This window comes from Anopheles coluzzii, chromosome X (genome assembly GCF_943734685.1).
Source record: "Anopheles coluzzii chromosome X, AcolN3, whole genome shotgun sequence".
NCBI lineage: Eukaryota > Metazoa > Arthropoda > Insecta > Diptera > Culicidae > Anopheles > Anopheles coluzzii.
In genome coordinates this window covers 4977919-4997817 of record NC_064669.1, presented here as the reverse complement: position 1 = coordinate 4997817, position 19899 = coordinate 4977919, and the positions used below count along the sequence as shown (strand labels likewise).

General features: G+C 49.7%; 3 protein-coding genes across 6 annotated transcripts; 1 reads left to right on the top strand and 2 right to left on the bottom strand.

Moving 5' to 3' along the window:
• Positions 1 to 58: 58 nt before the first annotated feature.
• LOC120954826 (uncharacterized) lies at positions 59 to 7765 on the bottom strand. Of its 4 annotated transcripts, none has more exons than XR_007452553.1 (6): positions 7038 to 7764; positions 5732 to 6961; positions 5197 to 5642; positions 2544 to 4059; positions 1765 to 2451; positions 59 to 1725 (listed from the first exon to the last, which is right to left on the bottom strand). XR_007452553.1 is itself a non-coding variant. In XM_040375075.2 (5 exons), the coding sequence occupies exons 1-5, from the start codon at positions 7038 to 7040 to the stop codon at positions 2380 to 2382; spliced, it is 3264 nt and encodes a 1087-aa protein (XP_040231009.2). In that variant the 5' UTR covers positions 7041 to 7765; the 3' UTR covers positions 59 to 2379. The 4 variants fall into 4 exon arrangements, 2 of the variants coding, with proteins under 2 accessions (XP_040231009.2, XP_040231000.2); XR_007452552.1 differs by having other exon boundaries at positions 59 to 1764; positions 1804 to 2451; XM_040375075.2 differs by having other exon boundaries at positions 59 to 2451; positions 5732 to 6958; positions 7038 to 7765.
• A 2308-nt stretch (positions 7766 to 10073) lies between these two features.
• On the bottom strand, positions 10074 to 11827 carry LOC120954941 (ribosome biogenesis protein NOP53). The gene has a single exon (XM_040375305.2). The coding sequence runs from the start codon at positions 11773 to 11775 to the stop codon at positions 10492 to 10494; it is 1284 nt and encodes a 427-aa protein (XP_040231239.2). The 5' UTR covers positions 11776 to 11827; the 3' UTR covers positions 10074 to 10491.
• Positions 11828 to 13358: 1531 nt separating this feature from the next.
• Positions 13359 to 17976, top strand: LOC120953607 (ubiquitin carboxyl-terminal hydrolase 30 homolog). The gene is made up of 4 exons (XM_040373732.2): positions 13359 to 13694; positions 13826 to 13972; positions 14045 to 15560; positions 16791 to 17976. Exons 2-4 carry the CDS (start codon positions 13891 to 13893, stop codon positions 16900 to 16902), a joined length of 1710 nt encoding a protein of 569 aa, XP_040229666.2. The 5' UTR covers positions 13359 to 13694; positions 13826 to 13890; the 3' UTR covers positions 16903 to 17976.
• The last annotated feature ends 1923 nt before the right edge of the window (positions 17977 to 19899 follow it).

The window sequence follows — 19899 nt, the reverse complement described above, 5'->3', positions numbered from 1 at the left end:
CTGCCTGCCAAGGTAAATAAAGGCGCTCGTGCGCTTACGTCAAACTGACACAGTGGTGTAATAGCCGGACATAGGAAATTTTATTTTTTTCTGGAAAATGTTTAAATACAATTCCGATCGCACTTGATCGCGAAAATTAGAAGTATGCTCGTTTTACAGTTCGGTAGTGTGTAGTACTGCGTTAAATTAAACCTTTAACAAACAAAAAACAAATAGTAGAAACTGATTCTTAAACAGTAGATTTAAATTTCGGACCAAAAAGGGATAGGATGCCGACTTTAATTTTGTATCGAGCCGAAAAACACACTGCCTGTTTTGTTATTACACGTTCGCTTCGTTTACGGGCTTACTATTTATCGAAATAAATATTGCTACAATATGCGTAAAGTTTCTGCTTGTTGTAAATATCACGTCACAGTTCTTCTTCGCTATCTCTCTCACTTTCTCTCTCTCTCATTGGAATCTTTGCTCTGGTCACTGGTGTCATTTTTTTGCTTCGGTACAACAAACTAAACGTACTATTTAAATGCAGCTTTGCGCTCCTTAGCTAATCTTAAGTGTGTTGCTATCAGTAGTGATTAGTGTTTTTGGCAACTTGTATGGACAACGGTGAGATGAGAAAATAAACAAAGTTTTAACATATTAGCTATTCTGTCTATTGCATTGTGCTGTTTGCTTCTAGTTACTTGCTAGGCGCGTAGTAGCACACGTGGCTCGATGGTTCACTGAGTATGGTTCACTCGATGGCGCTTACGGTGTGTGTAGTGGCAAACAAAATGATCCTGTCGTTTAATGTGTTTTTCTCTTTCAAAGTGTCCGTCCTGTAATTACTCTCTAAATGTCCGTTTCGAAAGCCTAATGCATTGTCGAAACAATATACAAACAAACAAAAAAACTAACAAAGGAAAAGAATACTCGCGGACCCGAACGCGTTGCATTTTTGAGGTTTGGTTGAGGCCTACGCCATTTGCAGACATACTAGTAGACAGTTGAAAATGGATAATGATAATATGGCTTTCTTCTGACCCTTCTGGCGCGTTTATAGTTGATTATAGTGAACGAGGATCCATGAGTGGGGAACAAAAATAAACCAAACTATTTTAACTCTTGGCTGTGTACAGTAACAAACTTTTTTGGGATTGCGAGGGACTCCATTTCCATGCGTTCCATTCCAACTATTCCACTATAATCCATGCAATTAGAGCAGTTTTTTGTATATGGATGGTGATCGCGCGGAATTACCTCTATTCTCTCTTTTTCTTTTCTCTTCTCTCTCTTCGCTCTCTCTCTCTCTTCGCTCTCTCTCTCTCTCTTCGCTCTCTCTCTCTCTTCGCTCTCTCTCTTCTCTCTCTCTTCTCTCTCTCTTCTCTCTCTCTCTCTCCTCTCTCTCTCTCTCCTCTCTCTTCTCTCCTCTCTCTTCTCTCCTCTCTCTCTCTCCTCTCTCTTCTCTCCTCTCTCTTCTCTCTCTTCTCTCTCTTCTCTCTCTTCTCTCTCTTCTCTCTCTTCTCTCTCTTTTCTCTCTTCTCTCTCTTCTCTCTCTTCTCTCTCTTCTCTCTCTTCTCTCTCTTCTCTCTTCTCTCCTCTCTCTTCTCTCTCTTCTCTCTCTTCTCTCTCTCTTCTCTCTCTTCTCTCTCTTCTCTCTCTTCTCTCTCTTCTCTCTCTTCTCTCTCTTCTCTCTCCTCTTTATCTCTTTCATCAATCGTTCCTCACTTCTTTATATACAACCTCTCTCCTTCTCTCGTTCCTCACTTCTTTATATACAACCTCTCTCCTTCTCTCGTTCCTCACTTCTATATATACAACCTCTCTCCTTCTCTCGTTCCTCACTTCTATATATATATACTATATCTCTCTATTTCCTCTCTTTCATCACTTCGCTATTTACACAACTCGTTCCCTCCTGCACGTTTTTGCTTCTCCTAGGAAACTATTTACTGAACTAAAATTGTTGTTCAATGCACAGCATTAAATGCCGCGTCTAAGGAATACGTTTTTTTAAAGTAAAAGCAAAAAAAACTCTTTTAACTATTATTAATACGATTGCTCCACCTTCGGCAGCTAGTTATGCGTTGCTGCGAGGTGTTATCATTTGTGATCAAGGATTAAAATAAATGAAAAAAAAGGCTGTCTATACATGAAAAGCTTTCTGATCCAACGGTTTGGATCGATGCTGTCTGTACTTAGGTCTAGTTGCGATCATACCATATCGGTTATGCCAGTCAAAGAAGCAGTCAAATCATTAAAATGCTAATAATATGATAAGATAATAGGAATAGGAATAATTAAGACAACAAAAAACCCAAAATCCAATAAGCTCCTCCAAGTAATGGTAACCCTACCGAGAAGACAAGATGCGCTGCCTAGTTCGGTTTTGTTTCTTCACAGCTCTGATGCACGGGCGTTTGCTTCCTTCACCATACGTTCGATGACTGCTTGAAAGGATGGTGGATCCTGCAAAAAGACAAAAAAAAAACAACAAAAACAAATACAGGCATTAAAACATACACACTCAGCCACGGTAGGCAGCAGCATACGTTACATACATCGGCCGCTTGCAGCATGTTGAAGGTGGTGGTGTCGGTGGGCAGATTCAGCCCGAACATGACCACCCGTATCCGGAGCGGGTCGACGCGCGAGATGCCGTACAGCGTTTTCGCGATCTGCTCGAGCAGCAGGCTGCCCGTGTTGGACAGGGCGAGCTCCAGCAGCGACCGGATAAAGTCGTCCATGAGCCGCTCGACGAAGAACGGCAGCCGGAAGAGATTGCGCCGCTCGTCCAGCATCACGAGCGATTTCAGCACGTAGCGCACGACCCGCGGATAGTGGGTGTGGCTCGTCAGCACGTACCCGTACGCGTTCATGATCGCGAGGAACGATTCCGTCTGCAGGATCGTGCGCATGTCCGGCTCGCCCGACATCATCAAGTTGCTCACGACAAAGTACTGCCAGCGGTGATGCAGCAGATCGTTCAGCAGCGAGTACAGCTCGACGAGCACGTCCTCGTAGGTGAACGAATCTTCCACCCGGTTAAACCTGGTGTCGTCCGCCATGGCTGGCAGCATCTGCTGCAGCACCACCTGCACAATGACCGGCATTAGCGACTGGTTCCGCGGATCCGGCACCAGCTTGCGGAACATGCCGAGCAGCGTGTTCGCGGACCGGAGCCGATACTTGCCGTACCGCTCCTCCGCGGTGAACAGCTGGTGCAGCGTGTCGATCACCTGCTGCAGCTGGCGCATGTCCAGCTTGGACTGCAGTGCGCTCACCGCCTGATTGCAGAAGTCGAGCAAACTGTCGACCAGCTCGACGCCGGTCGCGTCGATCGCCACCATCAGGCTGCCGCTCGTGCCGCGGAAGATGGCGAGCATCTGCTCGATCGGTCGGGCCATGGCGTGCGCGAGCCGGTTGCGCATCGTGCTGCTGCTGTGCGTCTCGAAGTAGGCGAGCAGATCGGTCAGGTCGCGCAGTTCGCCCACCAGCACGCGCACCATCTGGTTCTGGCCGTCGCCCGGTGACTGGGCCCACTGGTTCGGCTGGAACTCGACCAGCCCGCGCGCAATCGTGCCGACGTACTGGTTCAGCATCGCCGACGGGAGCCCGTTGGTCGGGTTGTTGTTGTTATTGTTGTTCGATGCCGTCGCTATCGCTCCCTGCTCCCGCATCATTTCCTGCTCCGCCTGCAGCAGGCAGCCGCACACCACCCAGTACGCCTTGCCGCGCGTGGCCCGGTCCAGATGGGGCAGTTTCGCGAGGCCTCCGCACTTGCTCAGCTGCTCCAGCACGAGCGTGCTCGTGCGCGGGCCCAGCAGCGCCTTGGACAGGAACAGGTCGAGCAGCTCGAGGGCGGCCCGCACCATCTCCATCCACCTGCCGGCGTCGGCGGCCGGGAGCTGGTAGTCGACCAGATAGCGGGGCAGCTCGGTCACGATCGCGTGCAGCATCTCGCTCGTTACGATCGGCGAGATCCGGCGTTCGATCAGGCCCAGGCCGGCCACGTGCACATTCGACGCCGGCCCGAGCTGCATGTAATGCATCGTTTCCAGTATCAGCTGCGTCAGTCTGCGAAGGAGGAAAAGTTGAGAAAGTGGTTTAATACAATGTCATAGAAAAACGGCTCTAAAGCATCATAAAATTATGTTTTTGCAACTTCTACTCGTCTGCAATTGTCAACTAGTTTTGGCTCCAATAGAAATTATAATACGTTTACTAGATATTTGAGCAGTGTTATGAAAACTGTTATGTCATAACATCACATTACCAGGAATTTCTTGTTTTTTGTTAAACAAAAAAACTATATCAATTTTATCTATTTAATTTTTACGCTAAAGACTTACGTGCCAGCTTAGCAAACTGCCAATTACATATTGTAAAAAAAAATATTCCCCACAACCAACAGAAAATATTCAAACTTCATCGATGAAGAAGATGGAGAAGAAAAAAACAAGTCTATAAAAAATATCCTCTATTAATGTGAGCCATGGAAAATATGTAAAGGTATCCGCCATACTCTATATACGCGATATTAATATGAATTTAATTACAGGGTTTTTCCAGGAGTTCTCATAGCTATGGGACACTTTATTGACTCATCCATACGTGAAATGAACTTAATGAGTCAAATTTCCAACAAGAAGTTCATTTCCACTAATAAAGAGTCAAAGAAGTGTCCCTCTACTATGAAACCCCCATTAAACCCTGTAGTTAGCATCAACCCATCAAAAACATACATCGGGGAATACCTGTACATGCAATGCTAAGTGGTCCGTGATCCAAACATGGTTGGAGAGCACAGCCTTAGAGGCAAAATTTAGTGCCAACAGCTGTTAAAGATCTGAACCGGAATGCCAAAGAAAGAGAGTGATTATACAGTCACTTTCGAATGTAAACATTGTTTTTTCACCGCGTGTTATTCCCCTTCACTCTGACATTTCAGTTCCATCATAATAATTTGTAATTTCATCAACATTATTTTCAACACTTCAATACCAACGGGTGATGCGATCCGGCTTCAAACTCCGGTATAGAAGATATTAAAAATTATAACGATGGAAATGATAATGTCAAATCGATCTTGAGTAACATTTTGCACGTCGTTGAATAACAGTGTTTACAGTCGAAACTGACTTGGAAAACCCTGTAACAAATGGCGCATCTTAACCGGGACACAAAACCCCCTGTCCCTTGCCCATAACTTACGCCGAAAAGATGCTCTTCGCGTGTCTCATGCGCTTGCACAGCTGCAGCAGCGGCTGCAGCAGCCCGGACAGCTCGACCAGCAGTTGGATGTGGGCGACCGTCGCCTCGTGGACGTACTCGTCGACCGGCGCCAGCCTGCTATAGACGGCGCGCGTCAGCTCGACCGCCAGCCGGCTGGCGGCAACGTAGTCCACCATGCAGAGGCGTATCTGATTCTCGCTGTACTGGCCGAGCGCTAGCCCGTTGCCGCGGAGCGCCTCGACCATCGCGCGGAACAGCTGCACACAGTCGATGTAGGGGTTGCCGCCTTTGTCAGCGTGGCCACCGTTCGACAGCAGCACCGACTGCATCAGCTCCTGCAGCTGGTTCGGCGCCAGCAACTGTGCCAGCTGTATGATCAGGTCGTAGCATTGATTGTGATAGTGATCCAGATTCATTTCGAGACACTACGCGAGGGAGAAAAGGGCGTGAGAAAAAAGGAATTATTAGAGCGAAAAAAAAAAAAAATAAAACAAAAAAGAACTCGCATACATACATTCGCATCCAGATCATTCGTGTGAAACTGCTCAAAGATCGGGAAGTTCCTCAAGAACAGCGTCGAGTGCATGAAACCCAGCAGCTGCTGGGCGAGCAGGGGGTTTAGCTGAATCCGCGGCTCGCTCAGCACGTACTTCCACAGGCTCACCCGGTCGGCGAGGTACAGCGCCAGCTCCGTCTTGGCGCAGTCGACCGTGAAGCGAAACAGCATCATCAGGACCTCGTCCCCGCGCGCCAGCAGCAGATCGCCGTGCGGCCAGCCCCGCTTCATGTACTGCCGCAGCAGATCGCACACCCGCAGCTGGTAGAAATCGTCCGTCGAATTCTGCGTCACGTGCACCAGAATGCTAAAGATCGCTTCGGCCAGCCGGCGACCCGGCTCCACCCCCATGCACTCGTTCCGGTGGAGCAGCTCGGTTAGGGCGCTCACGCTGCCGGTCGCAGCGTCGGTCATTTTCGGGTCGCCGGCGCACGCCAGCATCGCTACGTTGCCAATCAGCGCCGCGTCCAGCTGGTCCAGCCGCATCCAGGTGAAGTACTGGTGCACCAGCTCCATCAGCTGGATGCAGTAGCGGTGCTTGCAGTCCGGCGGCAGCGCATCGAGCGGCGTGCCGGTCGGGCTGCCCGTCGCCATCATCGCGAACAGCCCGCAGCACCGGTTCACCTCGTGCATGATGCGGGGCGCGTGCCGCTGCACGGTCTCCGTAAAGTCTTCCGGCGCGCTCGCGGACCGGCCCACGTTTTCGCCGATCGCGCGGCACAGCGCCAGCCCGAGCTGGAACTTGTCGCGCAGCAGCTCCACCGTCACCTCCACGAACGTGCCGTAGCTGTTCGCCGGGTCGCTGCTGCCGGTCTTCTGCACGACCTGCACCAGCATGTGCGCCACCTTGTCGCGCTGCAGGGGCGGCACGTCCGCCGGGTAGCTGCGCATCACGCGCATCAAACCGTGCAGCACCTGCTGCCGCTCCGACTGGTCCAGCTGCTTCCACGTCGCGGTACCCCTGATCATCTCCTCGATCGTGCTAGCCGCAAAGTACCACAGGTACTGATTGTTGCGGAACGTGTCCAGATGCTCGAGACAGTAGCGCCAGTTGAAGGACGTCCGCCGGTACTGCCGCAGCTGCTGCTCGATCCGCTGCTTCTCCTCGTTGCTCACCTGCCCTTGGTAGAGGCGATCCAGCAGCGCCTCCAGCTCGACCAGCATCGACGGCGACGGCTGTTGCTGCTGCTGGAGACAAAGACAAGAGAGACGGAGCGAATGTTAACCTCAAAATGGAAAGGGGATTTTGCTCAGATTTTATTACCATCTTTCCTACGCCGTCGTGTCGCAGGACCAATCGAGCCTCGGTCGTAAAATGCGCTTTCTCTTCTGTCCTTCTCCTTCTCCTTCCACCTCGTTCTTCTTCCACAAAACGAACAAAGACACGCAAATGGCCACACCCCACGCTCGCTATCCTTTCTTCCTAACCGGCTCCACAACGCTAACTTCAACACGAAATGGAATGTTTTCGACACCAGAACCCGCGGCAGAGAAAGAGTGTTTTTTAGTCCCCCAGAAACGCAAACGCTTTCAGCAACTGTTCGCCATTTTGTGATACACAAGCGAAAAGACACACACCCTTGGGCGGCCTTCGCCGATAGGCCATAAAAGTATGCGAACGAATGGATGCACCCGTAGCCAGGGGGGAGGTGAATGCTCCTTGCACCAGCAACCAACCAAAAAAAAAAAACCCACCCGCAGACTGTCCTGCCTACTGCAGCAGCCCCCTTCTAGCTACGACGAAATGCACCAATGAACAACACGGAACCGGAAAACGACACGAATACACACTTTAGATCGGAGTAAAACCACTGCGCTTCGCTAGCAATTGCGGGCCAACCACCCGGGTGTTCGTTTGCGATCGCTCGAGGCACAGTTCCGCACGGCCCGTGAACGTACCATCCGGCTCGGAATGATCAGAGTCAATGAATGACGCGCACAATTTGACACAACTGCTTTTTCTCCATCACCCCACCCGCCCAAACAAAGGCCGGGCTGGGTCATCGGCAAGCAAACTGACAGCTTACCGTGGCGAGTCGCAACCGGGCGCTTGACAGCTGAGCGCAAGCGCATCGCACTCGAAGTCGTGGTTGAATGTAGAAGAGCGTTTCTACGTACGCCGTGCTAGCAGCTGAGACAGTAAGGCAGCGTTAATCGCTCCAGCTGGCATGCGTGCGTTTTCTGAAAATGGGGCCCTTTCCGTTTGAAGCTCCTAGGCTGAAATTTCAGCCTATCAGCTGTTTGCATTGTATAGCAGTTTTCGAGCAACTATCTAAGTGAGTAGAATATACAGGTGGGCTTATCCCAAGGTGTATGAATTTAGAAGACTGATTTTTATCGCTTCTGCTTCTTAATGAAGATTTTAAGAGTGTTTTGAGTGTTCGTCAAGCCTCCAGAAAGCTCATTGGAGCAAAAGTTTTCACTCGTTCTGTCAAAAAGTGATATTCAAATTTGGTTATAAAAAAAATGCTATGAGACCACCTGGACTACATACACTTTGACTCCAGATTCGATCACCTGATTTCTTCAATGCACCTTGGGATAAATGTAAACAACACCGTGTTTTCGAGCAGGTACTCGAATCTAATTCTAGCTTTGTGGCTAGAATAATCTAGACTGAAAATTGCAGGCTAGTTTTTTGTGTGGTTTTGTATGGCGTGTTTACATTATTTCAGCCTCCAACTGTCAAACTCCATACAAAAAACTAACTAGAATCGTGAAGGCCCCCAATGTATGGAACTTGACACCCGCTGCGGGTGACAGTTTACCCAAATAGCCAGAATTGCTTAAGCAGCTCATTTTGGCACGCTAAAGATCGCTGCTCTAATTCGCCTTTTGCAGTAGATAAACAGCATCAAAGTTCTATATGGGTCTTTCAAACAGCGCCTAAGCAGCTTCCTTATGCCACGATGCCAGGGATTATTTTTCTTTGTGTTTTATTTTCAAGCAAGCGTCAGCGATGAAATAAACAACATGATTTGTTTCGTTTAAACACATATGTATATTTCTAAATCTTTTGTATTGATGAATTACACACAATTTTACACAAATTACTGATAATTCACAATCACTTCACTCAATATTCATTCTTCAATTAACGAATCTAACTTGTGCAGCAGCAATGAGATTATTGCCGGCGTCCGTCTTTGACACTTTAACAAGAGCCACCTTGAACCGATGTCATGCATTAAAAAGCTATAAAGTTCCACCAAGTTCAGTACCCTTTCTTAACAAGCCTTCAAGTTCTATTATGAACCCTACACATAGTGCTAATCAGCCTCAAAGTTCCAAAGAGTACCATGTGCCTGTTAAAAAGCTCCATAGTTCCGCAAAGTACCGCCTATCTCTTAATCAGCCACAAAGTACGACATCGGAACGATTTTTCGTTAAACAGCCCTAAATCAGCTATAAAGTACGAGCTGGCTATTTGGGTAAATCCGCATGCGTCAGAATTAAACAATTTTTATTTTTCCGCACGCACGCCCGCACGCCCGCAGTAGCGATTACCGCTACCTAACTGACAGCGTGCTTTGGCAGCGACTGACAGCATTTCCGGGGCAATATCAAAAAAGGTGGTGGCGCCATCTGTTGGTGAGTTAGTGACACAGTGGAACTACCTCGTTAGGAGAGCTCTCTCATTCCCTCTGTGCTGTTGTATGGTTTCGCATTGAAGTTATGCATCACTAGAACGGCGATACGATTGTTTAAATACTAAAACTCCAATGTAAATTACCAGCACTGAAGTAAGTGAGATTTGAGTAATGGTCGATTTTTGCTCGAAAAATTAGAAGACCATATAGGACATGATTAGATGAAGTTAGGCGAAACACATTAAAAGAAAAGGACAGCTATATCATGATGAATTGAAAACGCCTGTTGAGCAAACCAGTGAAGCTATGGAGCTTTCTTTTTTTTTCTATGGTTATTTGATTTTAGCTTATTCTGTGGCACTTGGGTGTTCTTACGTGTAGAGCGAATAACTATTGCACTAGGAATTTCACCAAACAAGTCCAAAAAGGATATAAAAAAAAACTCTAAATGTTTTTAATTGAATTAAGCATTTCGTACAAAATGTAGACAAACTGGTAACGAGGTAAACGTCAAACGAAGACTGCTTCTGCTAGGATGTGTCAACCTGTATCCATTATGAACTGATCAAATCTCCAAAACGCGTTCAAATGTTGTGATGCGGTCGTTAGCTTGCAAACAGAGATGACAAATGAAAGAAAAATGCAAAAAAAAAGAACATTTTAGCACTGCTATGCAAGATGCAGATATTCTAATTCAAGCAAAACACCGCTTTTTGTTTGACGATGGTTCATTGTAATGTGTTTATTGAGCCCAAAAGTGGTTGGATGTCGCTTTTATATTAACAGCAAAGCGACAAATAAGATGCTGCTTTTAATGGAAATAACTTCCGAAGGATTTTTTCCTCCTTTTCTGAACTTTTCGCTACGTACTGAGGAAAAACTGTTCCTACGCACACAATTGTTGCGATCAAGCACACAAAGGTACTATCTTGGGTAGATTATTTTAAAGCAGCTGGTGGGTTTCAAAAGCAATTCCTACATTCTGTTCGATAGGGAGGCATGGTCTGATGCCATGTTGCCTATTGCCTGCTTTTGTTGATAGAAACACCCACCTAAAAAATGACTAACAAAAAAAAAATAGTAGACCTTATCAAATGTTGCCTTGCCCTCGTCCGCACGCTTTCCGCTTCATTTCGCGCGCTTCGCCGGCTTGGTCGGGGGCAGCATCGGCTCCTTGTGCGAGCTGCGCGTGTACCGCTTGGTCGGGATGCGGCGCATCTTGCGCTCCACCTCGGCGCGCGTCCGCTTCAGGATGCTGACCTTGCGCACCTTCGGCAGGCCGGTCGCGAGCAGATTATTCAGCGGCTCGATCGTGCGCAGGCTGCCGGACAGCTTCTCCGGCTCGACGAAGTCGATCGGCAGGTCGAGCTTGGCCCGCATCGCCTTCCGCTTGCGCACCCGGTACTCGGCCTTGCGCTGCGTCTGCTGCACCTCCTGCTCCACCTCGGCCGCGATCTCCTCCACCCGATCGATCTCGACCAGCTTGTGCAGCTCCTGCTCGAGCAGCTTCTCCTCCTTGTGCTGCAGCATGCGGGCCCGCTTCTTCGCCTTCGAGATGCGCTTCTTGGCCTTGGCCACCACTACCGGCTTTTCCTCCTCCTCTTCATCCTTTTTCTTTTCATCCTCCTCTTCCTCCGATTGGTTGTTCTTGTCCGGTTTGAGCAGCCCCTCGGACATCTCGCTGATCGCCGTGCGGTACCGCTCCTCCGGCGTCATCTTGCCCAGCTTGCTCGTGAGCACCCGGTCGAGATGCTCCTCGTGCCGGATGATCTTCTTCTCCTCCTTCACCAGCTTGTCCTTCAGCTCGAGGTAGTCGTCTATGGCGGGATTGTAACTGAGCCCCTCGGCCGGTAGCCGCTTGCGCAGCGGCACCCGCCGCTGCTCGGGGTCCATCCGGGCGGGCAGGTTCGTCACGAGCGGTTTGCCCGTGTGGGCGAGCGTGTGATGCACCAGCTCCTTCGCGATCCACTCGTTCTGCAGCTCGCCAGGCACGGGCGTCTCCTTCGCCCACAGGTCCTCCTGGGTCGGCTTGGCAATGCCGCTCGGGCGGCCCCTCTTGCGGAAGCGCACCGACGCTACCGGGGCGACCGGGGCGAGCGTCACCCGGCTCTTCTTCACGTTGCGCTTCACCACCGGATCGCTCACGTTCGATGTGTTGACGAGCGGCAGCAGCGAGCGGGGCAGCTCGCCAAACTTGTTCCGGCGCAGCTCGCGCTGCGTCGACTTCGCTTTGGCCGGCCGCTTCTCCTCGCTGAACAGCTCCTGGTCGGGCTTGTCCGCGATCCGGCCCCCGATGCGCTCATCCTGCCGCTGCTCCTCGAGGAACTGGTCCACATCCGAGATGTCGATGTGTTTGCGCCAGGCCGATTTCAGCTTGCGGGACACGTGCTTTTTGCTCATATTCACTACCATTAGGGGAAAGATACGAATTAACTCGAAGCCGGACTTGAATCGATATTGTTTTGCTTACGGCCGCCAACACGTGTATCGTTCGCTCGCTGTGCTGATGGATGGCGAACAAAAAAAAAAGAAAGAGAAAAACAAACGCACCCGACAAAACAAGCAAGGCAAGTGACAGCTTCAAATTTGACAGCTAATGCATAGCGCAGGTTTACATACCCGTTCACATCGTCAATGTGAAAGCCCGACAAGACATTCTAACCTAAACAAAGTAATCATACCGAATTTTTTGGTTCATACCGATTTTGTACTTAAAGTCTCATTTGTAAATGTTTCATTATAAAATAGGAAAAATAGTCAATCACCCAAGCTGTAGCTAGCCCACTGTGGACGTGCTATAAGCGAAAGGTTTGTAAATAGCAGTGTGACCAGATAATTTTGGCGGTATTCGGTAGGAGCACCAATTTTTTTTTTCGGTAGTTTTCGATATGTTTTAAAATTAGGTAATTAAATTCAATTAAAACGATGCTGCTGATGTGAACGCAAAACGAAATTTTGAACAAGGCGAGTATTTTGTGGTATCGAGACGATCTCCGTGCGTGTATTTCCACCCTCAGGCCGAAAATACACAACGCGCGTTTCCGCCCCTGCAGAAACGCGTACAGGCGGTCCCCGAGATACACGGTACCTCTTATACGCGGATTCGGAGATACGCGGTTTTCTAAATTTGACAATTCTTTGAGCAAATTGTACTGATTTGACACATCAATTGCAAATTGCCAAATAATTTCCGTTTTGATCGAATGTTAAAAACTATTTCAAAAGGTTTAAAACAGTTATTTTCAGTCAGAATCATATCAAATAATTCACAAAGTGACTAAAAACGCCCCCTACTTGCAAAATTACACGATAATTTGTGATATTTTAGCTGGAAATCACGAGATTCGACTTACGCGGAAATTCGAGATACGCGGTATTTTGCGGCCGTTTTCGGTCCCCATTAACCGTGTATCTCGGGGACCGCCTGTATAACAATACAGCCATAGAAATAAAACGTCATTCGATGGCGCTACCGCGGAAACGTAGAGATGCTCACACTGCGCTTGGTGTATCTGCGGCATTAGGTATCACTGTTACCGTGTGTTTACATTAGCTTTCTCGAACCATTCGAATTATGCTACTGAGCTACTGAGCTGAGCTACTGGGTTCCTGCAAATGATGGAAAATAAATCCATATAGCTCATCGTACCCTCAACTCTATATAATTTTGTTAGGAGTTTGAGTTTACACATGCCTACAGGCGATTTTAATGTTGAAACAAGGGAACAAACTTTATATGGAGTTTAATTAAGCAATACGGCAAAGCCGTTCCTTCTGAATGAAAAAAGTAGTTTCATATATACAATGAATGGGGAAATGATTTGATGGTTTCTTGATCAGAGTTTTAAAAAAAACCTGTGCTTTCGGTAGGAAAAATAAAAAAAATCGGTAGTATTTGTCGTCCCATATACGAATCGGTTGGCATATCAAAAATCAGTAAAATTACAGATAAATCGGGTTTTCTAGTCACTCTGCAGCACTCCCCGAAACGTCACAAGCGTCAAAGTGTCAAAAAGCAAAACGTCAAAAGAGCAACAACAAAGGAAAAAAAAACATTACAATCATAAGCCTAGCGCTCAGATCGATAGTGCATCGAGTGAAAATGAAAAGCAATTACACCCGCTGGACGCTTTTCCTTCTGATGTGAGTTTGTGCCCCGTTTGCTGTGCCCCTTTTGCACCCTGTTTTTTGCCCCTCCTGCACGTGGTAAAAGAAAACCTTGGCCGAACAAACCTTGGCTGTCCTTCGTCGAAGCCGGAGTGGGAGAGAGAGAGAGAGCACCCGTGGGAGAAAAGGAGTTTTTGTGAAAAAATTGAAAAACGAAAGACAGAGTAAGTGAATGGGAAGTGGGCTGAACGGTAGGCGAAGTTGCTGGTTTTAGTCACGGGTGTTTGTTTCTTCTCATTTCCCCCCCGTTTTTCCAACCTCCATTACATTGCCGCACCGCAATTGGGGCAAGCAGGACGATGGTCTGGTAGAGATAGGAGGTTGGTGGTCGGAATCGGTAAACGGTGGCAGACGTAAGCAATGGAAAGCGAAAAACTGTTGATGGCCGCCGGTGTGACGGCGGCAGTCGTCGTCGGTGCGTTCGTCTTCTGGGGACCGTCCGGTAAGCCCCGCCTGTGTGCACCTTTTTTCCCTTCTCCCTAAACGCTGCCACTAACCAGGCTTCTAACACCAGGCTCTTCCAAGCTGCGGCAGCGGCGGGGCCAGATCGCCGGGCTGCACAACTTCGGCAAGACGTGCTTTCTCAACACGCTGCTGCAGGCGTTGGCCGCCTGCCCGCAGTTCATCGCGTGGCTGCAGCTGCACAACACCAAGGACAAGAAGAGCCTCGTCTCGTCGCTGCAGAACGTGCTGGAGGTGGTAAACGGGACGCATCCGACGCTGCGGGGCGACCCGTACGCGCCGGGCGCCGTCATCCGCGCGCTGCACGCCCTCGGCTGGGTCATCTCGCCCGAGGAGCACGACGCGCACGAGCTGCTGCTGGTGATGCTCAGCTCGCTCGAGGAGGAGGTGTCAAAGCCGCGCAAGATCGGCTGCCTGTCCGATGCGCTCGACGACGTGGTCGGCGGTGGTGGTGGTGGCGGGGGTGACTTGGGCTTCCACGCCATACCGGCCCGCCCGTCCAGCGCGATGCTGTCCGACTTTTGCAACGCCGAGTACGACGAGTCGACCAGCCTGATGCGGTACACCCGGTCGGAGGCGCACACGCCCGATTCGCCCCACTCGGTGTGCACGGAGAACGAGGAGCAGTCGCAGGAAAGCTCGCTGGTCGAGTTCGGGGCGTCCCCGTCGCACGCGATCAGTGTCGCGTTTGGCGGTCGCCGCTTTGGCAGCCGGATGCAGCTGCAGCAGCAGCAGCAGCAACAGACGATGGTACGGCCGACCCCGATGGGCCGCGACGAGCAGACGAGCATGGGCATGGGGGACGCGGGCGGTAACCATTTCGCGGGCAAGCGGCACTCCGCCTCGTACCGGTCGCTCGAGCGGCTCAACCGGGGCCCGGGCCGCGTGTCCGTGTGGGGCGACCGGCAGCAGGCCCAGATACCGCACCCGTTCCGGGGCGGCATGGGCAGCCAGCTGTGCTGTGGCGGGTGCGGCCACAAGTCCACCGTGCGGTACGACAAGTTCGACAGCATCACGCTGCCGCTGCCGGAGACGGCCGCGCCCGGGCTCGGCATCGGCAACCTGCTGTCCGACTTCATCCAGCCGGAAACGCTCGACGCGGTGCAGTGCGACGCGTGCCACGAGACGACCGCGCACACGAAGACGCTCACGTTCAGCAAGCTGCCCGCCTGCCTGTGCATCCACATCGCCCGCACCACGTGGCACGCGAGCGGCCACGTGCACAAGCGGCTGGACAGCGTGCACTTTCCCGAGACGCTCTCGATGGCGCCATACAGCTTCGTGCAGCCCGGGCTGAACAGCAACATCAGCACGCCCTGGGGCTCGACCACCTCGCTCTACTCGGCCGGCCTGATGGCGAGCGGGCTGGACGCGGTCGGCGGCGGGGCCCAGGCGGGACCGGGGGCGGCCGACGTACCTTCCGGCTCGATGACGTTCGGGTCGTACACGTTCGGCGCGATGTTCCCGCGCAACCTGTACCGCCTGCTGGCGGTCATCGTACATTCTGGTGAGGCAAACGCCGGTCACTTCGTCACGTATCGGCGCGGGGCGCTGCGCAACTCCTACAAGTAAGTGTGCAGGGGCGGATAATGCTCTAGGGATGGGTAAAGTTGGCATAACTTCGGAACCGATTCCGGAAGATGGAGGTGGCCCAGCATTATCCGGAGTCGTTCGGAGTCAATTGGAGTCGGAGACTTCCGGAGTCGGCCCAAGTCGACCGTCCAACCAATGGCCTGTGTATGAAGTTCACGCACAAAAAGATAAAAAAAAATACAACGAATTGGATTGTCTGGTCACAAGCACATTGCAACGGACGGCTCCTATCGTTTCCGATTGACTCCGAACGACTCCGGACGACTCCGAACGACTCCGAATGACTCCAGATGACTCCGAGCGACTCCGGATAACTCCGACTCTAAACGACTCCGGATGACTCCGGACGACTCCGGACGACTTCGGACGACTCTGGAGGACTCCGGACGACTCCAAACGACTCCGGATGGCTCCGAACTACTCCGACTCCGGTCGAATCCGACCGACTCTGGACGACTCCATCTTCAAATGACTCCAACCCGGATGACTACGACTTCAGACGACTTAGGACGACTCCAAAAGACTCTGTGGAGGACTGAGACGACTTTGGAGGACTCTGAAGGATTCCAAACGACTCCAGATGACTCCCGACGACTCCCGACAACTCTCGACGACTCCGACTCCAAACGACTCCAAACGACTCCAGATGACTCCAGATGACTCCGGACGTCTCCGAAAGACTTCAACCCGGATAACTACGGCTTCAAACGACTTCGAACGACTCCAGGCGACTCCGGACGACTCTGGATGACTCTGAAGGGCTCCAAACGAATCCAGACGAATCCCGACGACTCTGACTCCAAACGACTCCAGATGACTCCGGACGACTCTTAACGACTCCAACCCGGGCGAATACGACTTCAGACGACTCCAGAGGTCTCCAGACGACTCCGACTCCGGACGACTCCGGCCGGCTCCAGATAACTCCAATTCCAAACGACTCCAGGCGATTCCGACTCCAAACGACTCCAAACGACTCCGGATGACTCCGGACGACTCCTACTCGGACGACTTCGGATGACTCCGAACGACTCCGGATAACTCCTACTCCGGGCGGAACTAGTGGTTCGGGTTTTGCCGGAGTAGGAGCCAGACTAACAATAGCCGGAGTCGGATCGGAGTCGTTTGGAGCATTAAAATAGCATTACGCTCGTAAGTGAAATTATCTTATACTCTCTCTCTCTCTCTTTTGGCTTGCTTGGCAGATGGTACTACACGTCGGACACGATCGTGCGGGAAGTTCCTATCGAGGAGGTGCTGAACAGCTCGGCGTACATGCTGTTCTACGATCGCGGCTCGTCCTCCAAATACCCGTAAGCAGGCATTTGGCGGGTTACAAGGGAAGCAGCCAGCTTGCGGAAGTTTGTGCTTTGCGCAAACGCAACAATTTCATGTACAGCACACCCTACAAAAGTTAAGCTGATAAGCAACACGAGCCATATACACACACACACAAGTTAAGCTGTTTTTCTCTGCAGCGGAGTAGGGGTGGGGTGGCAAAGCAAAGCAAAAAAAAAAGAAAAGAAAAGGATTTAAACGTAATTTAGCGCCTTGGAGCGCATCCTAACAGGTCGGACGGGAGGTCGTTTTTGTATAGGACGGTGGAGGAACGCTTGCAAACCAAACTGCAACCATTACCACCTTCACCCCCTCTGTCGAGCTCTATTTGTTGTTGATGTCGTTACACTATAGTAGGCAGAAGAGAGAGAGAGAGAGTCAGAGAGTTAGAGAGCGAGAGAGAGAGGAGCGTGTTAGGAATCGTGAATATTACGCATACTCATAAACCAAATGCATTTGACATCGAACGAAAATAGGGCAACCGAACCGAACCGAATCGGAATAGCATTGGAGTTTTCGGTCCTTTTTTACCTGTCCCGAAGAAAAGTGGGTGGAAGCCCAGAATTCTTTCCAGAATACGGTAGCCGCTATCCTACAGTCGTTGTAAGTGTTGAACTAGATTTAAGGGAAGGAGACAGCGAGTCGGCAGAGAACAGGGAAATGATTTCACCAGTTGGCATGGTAGCGATGTAGCAGGGAACAGTTTCTGCTACCTTCATGCCGCTGCATGCTGTAGAAGTACTAGATTTCTCTCTAGCTTTCTGTGTTTCTGTTTGCGACCAGATATCGCTTGTTAAGCCATTTTGCTTTTGCAAAAAAAAAAAAAAATAATCAAAAACCCCGCTGCTGTCAGTGCGCTTACCTAACTTTCCGTGCTAACTGCACATTCAATTGTGACGAGCGAAAAGGTTAGCAAAAGGTGGTTTGAATGTGCAGAGCAAAGGCATTAGCGGACAAACAAACCAAAAATGAAGAAAAGCACAATTGCTCCACAGTCGAGCCGGCATTAGATTAGAATTTGTTTTAGGGGGTTACCAAAAAAAAAAGCCACCCGATGGTACATGAAGAAATGGCTTGCTCTGCGAGCCACTCACACGCTGGGATTCGGTTAAGAACGTTGCACTTACGATGGAAGCGACACTTCCTCTTAGAAAAAAAAAGGTTTAAAGCCAGTGTGGGGAGTCGGATAGGATACAACTACTCGAGATTCTATAGGGGACTATTACATACACGCTCTCTCTCTCTCTCTCCGTTTTACTTCAGAACCTGCAGCCTAGCGAAACAATGAAAGATGTATTTTTTCGAAATAAAATTCTTAAACCACCAATTAAAAAAGCAAAAAAAAAAACGGTTTACTTCTTTATTTGTTCCGCACCAGACGTCGGGGGTCGCGCTTATCAGATGGGGTAGATGGGCGCCTCATTCTTGGCGTGCGTTCGGAATGTTTGCCCGCTAAAGGGCACCTGTGATGCTGTCTTCCGCGTGTCTGTGTGTCTGCGTCTGCCTTAAAAAGGTAATGGTAGTATGCTCATTACAGTCCAGTGTTTGTTGTTGTTGTGTGTGTGTGTGTGTGTGTGTGTGTGTATGTGTAGTTTTCGCGAGGTCCGCGATCGTTAAAAACGGCAACAAATGAGCAGCAATGTTTTTGGGCTCGCCAAAGTGTATCAAACAATAATAAGTGAGCAAACGACAGGTGGAATGTCCTTCGCGGAGGGTTGTGTGTGTGTGTGTGTGCGCCTTGAACCGGCTACTTATTTATCTTTTTTAAACGCACGCTCGCGTGACAGTTTCGCTTACACTAAAGCGAGCGGACGGATGGATTTGATTGGTTGAGTTTTCGATGCTGCAATACAAGGGTGATGGTGAGTTTTGCAAAATTAAGGTCTACTTTTGCGAACAACCCTATGTTTGGGATCAATCCTTGCAGTTCCATATGTAGGATTGATATTCGGGTCTGGGTTGGAATTGATCTGGTAAGATAAGGTTCGAGATTGGTTCCAAGATCGGCATGAAATCTGCTTTTGTAGTTGAAACTCCTGAACTGAGAATGTCTCGACATCAAATCCTATTCCTCGAAATAGTTTTGAAGTATGTTCTAGGATCCGTGTTGGTTCGGGATCATCATATCATCATGTTGAGGCGGGAAAGGTTCTCGTCCAGTTCCAGGATCGAGATACAGAGCCGACAAGGGTTCGGTATTAGTGTCTTGGAACTTGGCACAGTATTGGTATCTGTTCTAGGACTTACATAGGTTTCGTATCTGGTGGAGGATCGACACAGGTTTGAGAAATGTTCCTAGATTGGTGTAGATCCGAGCAAAAATCCCTTATAAGAATAGGTTTCAGATCTGTTCCAGTACAATTAACGGTTCATTATTAGGTGTAGAACGAAAATTGCGTCTGCAAATATGGAGCATGGACTGGCTCGGGAGTAGTCCTATCACCAGTATGTGTTCGGTCTCAGTTCCATTAACGGTATTAGCTCGGGATTAGCGAGCTGTCCTAGAACTGTATGAGCTCCTGACCAGTTCCAAGGTTGGTATTTGTTTGGGAATTTGGCCCACTTACTGGGCTTCCGTCAAAATAATCGACTCGAAAACCTAATACAACTCAAGAACTGATAATGGCCCATTAATAGGCCCTAAACCGATACAAAACCCATACTGGTTCTGGAATTGATACCGGATGGTCTGCAGATAGACCGGTCCTGGAACCTATCACGGACCGATACCTTTCATACGAATTAGCGTAGGAAATCTTCTTCTTCTTCTGCATCATAATTGATACAACAACCATTGTCGGTCATGGACTTGCAGTGACTTATTGATTACTCATTGCATATCCTGCTTAGTCCTCCGTATCCTCCGTTAGTCTTACGTAAGGGCAGCACGGTCCATTCGGAGCTTGAACCCATGGGCAAAACACTTAGGAAATAGTGTAGGAATTTTAGCTCAATTTGTTTAGTGATATTTTCCAG

Coding starts and splice junctions, on each gene's coding strand:
- LOC120953607 (XM_040373732.2), top strand. CDS start 13,891: ATGGAAAGCGAAAAACTGTTGATGGCCGCCGGTGTGACGGCGGCAGTC. Junction 13,973..14,044: donor CGTCTTCTGGGGACCGTCCG/GTAAGCCCCGCC, acceptor TTCTAACACCAG/GCTCTTCCAAGCTGCGGCAG. Junction 15,561..16,790: donor GCGCTGCGCAACTCCTACAA/GTAAGTGTGCAG, acceptor CTTGCTTGGCAG/ATGGTACTACACGTCGGACA.
- LOC120954941 (XM_040375305.2), bottom strand. CDS start 11,775: ATGGTAGTGAATATGAGCAAAAAGCACGTGTCCCGCAAGCTGAAATCG.
- LOC120954826 (XM_040375066.2), bottom strand. Junction 5,643..5,731: donor CGAATGATCTGGATGCGAAT/GTATGTATGCGA, acceptor TCCCTCGCGTAG/TGTCTCGAAATGAATCTGGA. Junction 4,060..5,196: donor GCGAAGAGCATCTTTTCGGC/GTAAGTTATGGG, acceptor CCTCCTTCGCAG/ACTGACGCAGCTGATACTGG.